We start from the raw sequence: 8,453 nt of genomic DNA, 5'->3' as shown, positions 1-8,453 counted from the left end.
ATTACCGTTTTTAGAACTGGGCTAATCAGAAAACAGCCGAAGACCACCAAACCCCCAGTTCTATAAGCCTGCTACGGAGGCTATTTATTAGCCTGATTAAATTGCCTCGGCTGACACGGCCGGCGGACCGGCACTGCGGGCGATCACCACGAACTGGATAGCGTCGTCAGTCTCTCGGTCAGGGGGGAACAGAACCTGCCGGGAGAAATGCAGGGAATTTAGGATTCTGTGGGGCAAGGGGAGTTTGTATTGGCCTCTTGAACCATTGGCCAACGGCTACAGGAGTCCAATGGATACAGGCTGCCAATATAGACTACCCTCGTGAGGTCGTGTGGCGCAACGGCAGCGTGCGCGACTCGGAATCAAGAGGTCCCGGGTTCAAGTCCTGACATGCCACCGATCTTGTGCCCTTGGAAAAGGCACTTAACACGACTTTCCTCACTAGACTCAAGTGAAAATGAGTATTGTACTGTCCCCTGTGTTAGTGGCGGCATTAATATAAGTTGAAAAAACTTGAGTGTGCCGCCCCACGTCTTGTGATTAGATGTTGGAATATACAAAAAAAGGCTACCCTTGCCCCACAGAATCTGCTTGGAGACTATGACCCTGCTTCTAGACCAAGAAGTCGCGAGTTCTAATCCCGGTTATGTCACTGACCCGAGAAAAAGGCGGGAAATTTGATTGTCATACTTCCGTGTATAATCCAGTTATTAGTTGCCCTGCCTCTAGACGCAGAAGTCGTGAGTTAAGAATCTTGGCTGTTGATGCTCACCCGGCTTGTACATTACTGAAAGGTGTCGAAGTCTGTTCACGGTGGTTGTCAAAAAGAGCTTGGGGAATTTTTCCGGTAACATGTTCCTCTAAATACTATATATAGCCATGACCGGTGGAAGAGTAGCTGAACTGTTCATTGAATTAATTTTAGCTAGACTGGTTCGAGACTGCTTACCGTGATGGCCCCGGAGCTGGTGTTGGAGATCTGGAACAGAGTAGTCGCCTGGGCTCCGTTGTGCTCCGTAGCGGTGGAGATCTCAAACGTTACAGGAGCTAGAAATAATCGTCAAAATTAAAACTGTGCCTTTTAGTTATCAATTGCAGTTAAAGCTATCAGAGTCTTGAATATCTGTTCCATTTGTTTCTATGCATCGACTAAAAAGCACTAGATTCAAATACACTGTGTATTTCATCGTATGATGAGGAAGGGAAGCCAAAAAACAAAACTTTTGGTAAATTCTAGTATATGAAACATCTACGATTGGACGAATCAAAGACGTATTCAGCGGAGCACGTTGGCAGAACGTAGTGTGTCTGCAAAATTATGATGCAACGCTCACCAAACATCCAACGATCGTGAAAAATCTGTATTTCTTGCAGGTACGTTCTACCGACGTGCTATTGATAATGCGATAGGTTGTTTGATAAAGAACATGAAGATAAAGACGCCAGGTTGTTCTTACATTCTGTAGAGACGACGGGCCGATGGCCGAGTTCTCCACCCACACACGCACGCACGCGCGCACGCACGCACGCACACACACACACACAACACACACACACACACACACACAGCATTGTTTGCTTAATGTTGCCAGGTGGTACTTATATATTGGTCAGGTTTTACTGCAGTTGTTCGTACCTTCAGTAGAGACGACAGGCGAGGCTGAGAAGGCGATCTGTCCGCCCGCCACGCCTGCGTACACGGTCCCCACGGCGGTGCCGACTGCAGAGTTCTCCGCCACGCTGAAGCTGTACGTGTTGGACGGGATGAACGTCAGGCCCGTCGTGCTGGCGTCTGGGGGGGAAACGAAGGTGCATTGTGTACATCATAGATGATAAACCGGCTGACATACCAACTACTAAATGCAATGCATGATGTGCAAAATGTCTAGCGTAAATTTTCGATGCACTACCTTAAGTTTTCAAAGTTCCAAAAGTGTCTCAAGCAAATTAGTTGCATAACCATATATTCTACCATGCCAACATTTCGATGACTTCTCAGTCATCCTCATGAGTGCAAACTGAACTTTGTTGAAGTATCCAAATCTGTGTTTAAATTTTTTATTCAAAATAACAGTGGCGCCGTACTCAAGTTGACCAACTGACTTTGCCAGTGCCACAAATTTAACAAAAATATGATAATGACCAAGGTGTATTACGTTTGGTAAAAGTAGTCAATACGATGATGCAAACCGGGTAGCCTACACACCTTGCACCTGTACGTCGACGTAGGTGACGGTGGTGAACTGTGTGCCGTCGGTCACCCACACCTCCAGCGTGTATTTAGTTTCACAACAATGACCTACCATTCATCTTCAAGAGTGCAAACTGAACTTTGTTTACGTGTGTCTACATCTGTCTTTAAAATTTGATAAAGACCATTATTTTTGGTAACATTAGGCATCATCATGGCACAAACGGAGCAGCCTACACACCTTGCACCTGTACGTAGACGTAGACGTAGGAGACGGAGGTGAACTGCGTGCCGTCGGTCACCCACACCTCCACCAATGGCCATACAGATATTCAGATGCAAATGCTGAAGCTGGCGTGTTACGTGTTGCTGGAGTGTTGCTTACCAACACAGATAAGCTTTCATTCTACAATGGTGCATTACTCTTTGCAAAAGTAGGCAATAGGGGTAGACCACACACCTTGCACCTGCACGTAGACGTAGGTGACGGTGGTGAACTGCGTGCCGTCGGTGACCCACACCTCCAGTGTGTATTTAGTTTCACAATACATTTTACAATGACAATGTAAACGTAGTCAATACAATGACGACACGGGACGGTCTACCCACCTTGCACCTGTACGTAGACGTAGGTGACGGTGGTGAACTGCGTGCCGTCGGTGACCCACACCTCAAGCGTGTAGAACTCCGTCACGGCGTCATCCAGCGTGTTCTCGACGCGCACGTCGCCCGTACTGTCGATACTGAAGTCACTGTTGGTGTTACCGGTCACGATGGAGTAGGACATGGCGTTGTTGGGTGAGATGTCGGCATCAGTGCAGGTAACGGTCTGTATGATGGAGTCTGCCAGTGCGTCATCGGACACTAGCACACTATCGAAAAAATAAAAAAAAACTTTTAAAATATAAATCAAACTTGCAGACAAAGACAGACTTCCAGGAAGCATGCAATCTTCAGCTTCTTTATGACCAAACACAAACATACCTGTCCTTGGTGCTGAACACCATCCACACACAAACATACCTGTCCTTGGTGCTGAACACCATCCACACATAAACATACCTGTCCTTGGTGCTGAACACCATCCACACACAAACATGTCTGTCCTTGGCACTGAACATCATCCGCACACAAACATGCCTGTCCTTGGTGCTGACCACCATCTACACACATGTATACCTATCCTTTGTACTGCACACCATCTCCTTGGCTCCCATTTTAACCATAATAATGCACGAGTACCACTCAGCCTCACCTGTAGAAGGTTGGGCACACCGGCCCGTTGTCGTTCAAATCGTTCACGGTGATGACGACCGTCGCCGTGTCCAGAGTACCGCCCCCGTCGTCTGCCGTGACCACCAGGGTGTAGGACGCCGTGGTCTCCCTGTCCAGGACGGCAGCGGTGGAGATGATGCCCGAGCTCGAGTCCAGGATGAAGTGGCTCAGGTCGTTTCCGGAGGTGATGTTGTAGCTGATAGTTCCTGCAATGTGAGAGAGAGAACAGTTTTTCATGACGCTCTCGATCCAAAAATCGTAATTTGGGTCATGATCCTTACCACAATATCATCATTTACGTCTTAGATCAAGGCCTACTTATTACTTTGAAGAAATCCAATGTCTCAACCTGTATTTAGTTACACTGATTTCCTTCATAAATCATTCAAATCATTAACTAACTAACCAACCAACCAACTAACCAACCGTCTAACCGGGTAACCAACCAAATCAATTAACTAATCACCCATATTCACACATAAATACTGATAACAGGATCCCTGACAGGATTGCTGCGCTGGCTGCTGACCGACGGACGTGGAATGGACTTGTGATCGCCTGCTCCGCAGCCGTCCGATGATGACTGATAACAACCATCTTCTTGAAGGAGTTAGCTATAAAAAAACTACCACATTCCATCTACTAGTATAACGGATGTTTCTGACGTACCGTCGTCCCCGCTGTCGCTATCGATGGCTGCAACTGCCGTCACGATAGTCCCCATGGCCTGGTTCTCGTTTAGATTTGCCGAGTAGGAAGTGGACGTGAAGGTCGGTGGGAATTCATTCACACCTGGTGTGGAAACGTAGACAGCGTGTTATTGGGTCATCCTTAGGACAAGGTTGCAGCGAAGAAACATCTACATAATGACGTTTTGTTCTTGCCTTTGGCACCATCCACGTGAATATGCCTGTCCTTGGTGCTGAACACCATCCACACAGATAAACATGCCTGTCCTTGGTGCTGAACACAATCCACACACAGGTAAACATGCCTGTCCTTGGTGCTGAACACAATCCACACACAGGTAAACATGCCTGTCCTTGGTGCTGAACACAATCCACTACCATACATAAACATTCCCGTCCTTTGTGCTGAACACCATGAATTTGACCGACTGACCGGTCCCTATATGGAAGTGCAGCGAGAGACTGTGTAAGACAGGCTACGTAAGACTACTATGGACAAAATAAAAAGATCCATACCCGTCACTGCGACGGCCACCTCAGCAGTCACCGCCGTCCCGCTGACGTCACTCACAGACACCTCCAGCTGATAACTGGTGGTGGTCTCGTAGTCCAGACTCTGTCCGGTTGCTATAGTTACAAATCCGGCAGTAGACACCTCGAACTTCCCTTCCGCGTTCCCGGCCGTGATACTGTAGGTGAGGGCGTTGTTGGTTGCGTCAGCGTCGGCGTCCGTGCAGAAAAGCCCGGCTACTATTGAACCTAATGTGTGTATACAAACACAGAGTTTTGTTAGTTAAATTGATTACTTAATACAACAGTATTACTTGATTTGCCATCACATAAAAGTGTTCTCTATTCATGCGACAACCAGTGGAAAACGTGGTGATGCTGGTAAGTTAACTTTAAGCAAATGCTTACCACCAAGGAAGAGGAAAAAACAAATTCAAAATCATTTTCAAAGACATTTTAAAAGTTCAAACTGTATTGTCTTTGGTGCCATTTTGACCAGGATTTCATTCATTTATTTGTTCCTTCGTTCATTCGTTACCTGCGGCTGCATTCTCCGCTAGCGTCATCGTATAGACGTCAGGAGAGCACACGGGGCTGTTGTCGTTGACGTCAGTGATGGTGACGGCCAGGGTGACGTCAGCAGACCTTTATTTTTTTATTTATTTATTCAAGAAAATAAAAGAACAAAAGATTTAGAACCATCCAACCCAGCAACATATTATCAAACCAAAATAAGACAAAAGTACATATAATATACTAAGTAATATAATTTCACAATAGATAAGCAATATGATTTGGTAATAATTATAATTTAGGGCCCATCACCCTTCGCTAAACCGCGACGGGGGACGACATCGTCTACCAGATACCTTTGACCCAGTGTTGACGTCACACTTCAAAGAAGCCACGTGACATTAAAGCCTCACTGGGTCAGTCTACTGAGGAAGACCAGAGTGACTGGTCCAAAGCTCTAGGTGACAGAACTTTTTTGTGTTGGATCAAAAGTTTTAACTCTAAACATGTAACTACCAACACAGATCTCATGATAGTGTGCTTTAGTAATATTGTATGATAACATATAAATGTAGACCTTGCTGTGGTGCCCTGATCCGTAGCCCGGATGGCGAGACTGTAGGTGTCCAACGTTTCCTTGTCCAGTGTGTCCGCCACGTACACTATACCCGTGGTTTCGTCGATGTTGAATTTTCCCAGATCACCTGAAGTGATACTGTACCTGTAGGACGATAGGTTATAGATAATGATGAGTACATTGTGAACCATATCTTTATTTGCAATCTTATGCCTGAAAGCTTATTTCAAGAGGACACACATACCAATGATTTTTAAAATCCTTGCACACACATACCGTAACGTAAAAGATCCAAAAGAAATCTGTATAGTCTATAGGTCTATCTGGTGCAGTGTTTCAAGGCACATAACTTGGGAATTTTTCACCTTCTTTGGAGGCAATGGATAATAGCGCCATGTATCCATTGATATGATACCAGAATAATATCAGAATAGGCCGGCACAACACGACGAGAAACGTTAAAAATAACAGAAAATTGAGAAGGGTATACGGAGAGAAAACTGGTTGTCAGATCTTTTGTGATGCCCCAATAGTCGGATAATTAGACAACGGAATAAGTACATAAAAGGAAGATTTGTGTTGACTTCTTACTTTATGTCTCCGTCCGATCCGCTATCCTGGTCCGTCGCCACAACAGTGTACAGCTGACTCCCCAACGCCGCGCTCTCGGCGATGGACACCGCGAACGGGGAGCTACTGGGCGAAGTGAACACCGGGTCGAACTCGTTTGCCGGGTCCACATCCACGTAGACTGTCACCGTGGCGGTTCTCTGGTCGGCTCCCGTGGCCCCGTCCTTACCTAGAACGTCCGTGAATATCCGTAAATAATTTCATCAGGTTGGTAAACGAATGAATAGCAAAGTTCTTAGATCACAATCATTTATTTTTCACGAACCTACGTTTCGATGACCGTCTGTCATCTTCATCAGGACAATTCTTTAGTGCACTATGCACCAAGTAACATCTAGCGTCGACGTCAGTGCACAGTAAACCAGTCAAAATTGCCCTGATGAATAAGATGACAGACGGTCATGGAAACGTCGGCTCGTGAAAAATAAATGGTTGTGATCAAAGAACTTTGCTATACGTTCGTGAATAGTTTTTTTTTATATATTCCAACATGTAGTCACAAAACGTGGTGACGGCACACTCAGTTTTTTAACTTATATTATTGCCACCACCAGCAGAGGGGACAATACAATACTCATTTTAACCTAAGCGAAGTGAGGAAAGTCGTGTTAAGTGGCACAAGATCCGTGGCATGTCAGGGCTCGAACCCGGGACCTCTTGGTTCCGAGTCGGGTACCCTGCCGCTACGCCACACGACCCACGTGAATAGTTACATCAGGTTGGTAAGTTACTGAGTAAAGAGACTCAGAACCACACATATGTGTAGATATGTAAATATTGTACGTTTGGGACTACATCTATATATAGCAGAGACACCTGTGCTGCAGTGCAATGTGAACCAGTCAGAATTGCCCTGAGGAAGGTGACAGACGGTCACCGAAATGTCGGCTGAATAAAAGACTTGGTTGTGTAAAAATAGTACAATGTTTACATATCTACACATATGCGTGATTACAGGGAACTGTATCTACAAGGCGGTCCCAAACGTACGGGAGTTGTACAAAACTGTGGTGGATTAGTGCCCTGGAAGGTGACAGACGGTCACCGAAACGTCGGCTGTGAATAAAAGACTTGGCTGTGTAAAAAGAGTCACTTTACCCCTTACCTAGGACGGTTAGAGCGTACTGCGTGGTGGTCTCATAGTCTAGCGAGGTGGTCGACTGGATAGTGATGAGGCCGGTGGTAGAACTGATTGTGAAGATGCCATCGCCGTTTCCGGCAGAAATGACGTACTCCAGGGTTCCGAAGGCGCCGTCGTCTGCGTCGGTTGCCGCCACGGTGATGACGCTATCACCCACCTGCGAAATAATGCAACATGTCAGAACTGCCACATTCAAGCTAGACGACGGGACGTTTTTGAGCATTCCTTGCATGCTAGAAAGGTCAGCTGTGACAGTCAGTGAAACATAACCAGCTACCGCTGCACTATGTACCTACAAAACAGCTTCTGTGTCTATATAGCAGTAATAACTGGTCAGTTGTTCTGCTGTATAGACACAGAAGCTGGTGTGTTTAGCAAAGGGCGGTTATACCGGCTATGCAGATACAGTCATACAGATACTGTGCGTGTGTAGACGTGCTGCAACTTATGTTATAGTTGCTCTAGGGTACCGTTCATGTGACAAATGGCACAACACTTGGCGAAACGTTGAGAAAATCATGTATTGGAGAAACGTTAGACTAACCGCGGCGGTGTCCTCATTAACGCTGGTCGTGTAAGTTGCAGGACTGAAGACCGGAGTGTTGTCGTTCACGTCCGTGATGCTGACTGTGGCCGTGAACGTAGCGGTCCCTCCACCTCCATCTGTGGCCGTCACCGTCAACTAAAACATTCCAACATCTTCATCAGACAAACTCACAATGATTGCGGTGCCTGTTAAACTCCTGGTACAAAGGAATGAAGATAGGACAAAACGTAGTCAAGCTGATGTTTTTATAGATCCCATCTCAATCTATCCTTACTAGTGCACGACAAAATGTAGCAAAGCAAGCAACACTGCGTTTTAGAACTCGAACCATGTTCGATCTGGGGTTCTAGTCATTCGAACCGAGCGCGTGTTCCATTTGG

General features: G+C 46.1%; 1 protein-coding gene and 1 long non-coding RNA gene across 2 annotated transcripts in view; both read right to left on the bottom strand.

The window, feature by feature from the left end:
- The window catches only part of LOC109462658 (cadherin EGF LAG seven-pass G-type receptor 2-like), a 10,261-nt gene extending 4,954 nt beyond the window's left edge, over nucleotides 1-5,307 (bottom strand). The window contains exons 1-6 of the mRNA XM_019759218.1: nucleotides 5,204-5,307; nucleotides 4,672-4,914; nucleotides 4,136-4,258; nucleotides 3,447-3,672; nucleotides 2,801-3,063; nucleotides 1,637-1,792 (exon numbers count right to left, since the gene is read on the bottom strand). Coding sequence (XP_019614777.1) covers nucleotides 1,637-1,792; nucleotides 2,801-3,063; nucleotides 3,447-3,672; nucleotides 4,136-4,258; nucleotides 4,672-4,914; nucleotides 5,204-5,231 — 1,039 coding nt within the window. The 5' untranslated portion in view covers nucleotides 5,232-5,307. The remainder of the gene's footprint in view (nucleotides 1-1,636; nucleotides 1,793-2,800; nucleotides 3,064-3,446; nucleotides 3,673-4,135; nucleotides 4,259-4,671; nucleotides 4,915-5,203) is intronic.
- Nucleotides 5,308-6,358: 1,051 nt separating this feature from the next.
- On the bottom strand, nucleotides 6,359-8,194 carry LOC109462889. Its single transcript, XR_002139782.1, has 3 exons — nucleotides 8,071-8,194; nucleotides 7,491-7,683; nucleotides 6,359-6,554 (listed from the first exon to the last, which is right to left on the bottom strand). It is a non-coding gene; the product is annotated as an uncharacterized LOC109462889 (long non-coding RNA).
- Between the last annotated feature and the right edge of the window lie 259 nt (nucleotides 8,195-8,453).

This window comes from Branchiostoma belcheri, unplaced genomic scaffold, assembly GCF_001625305.1.
Source record: "Branchiostoma belcheri isolate BF01 breed outbred unplaced genomic scaffold, Haploidv18h27 scaffold12, whole genome shotgun sequence".
NCBI classification, from domain to species: Eukaryota; Metazoa; Chordata; class Leptocardii; order Amphioxiformes; family Branchiostomatidae; genus Branchiostoma; species Branchiostoma belcheri.
This window is presented reverse-complemented; position numbering and strand designations above follow the sequence as displayed.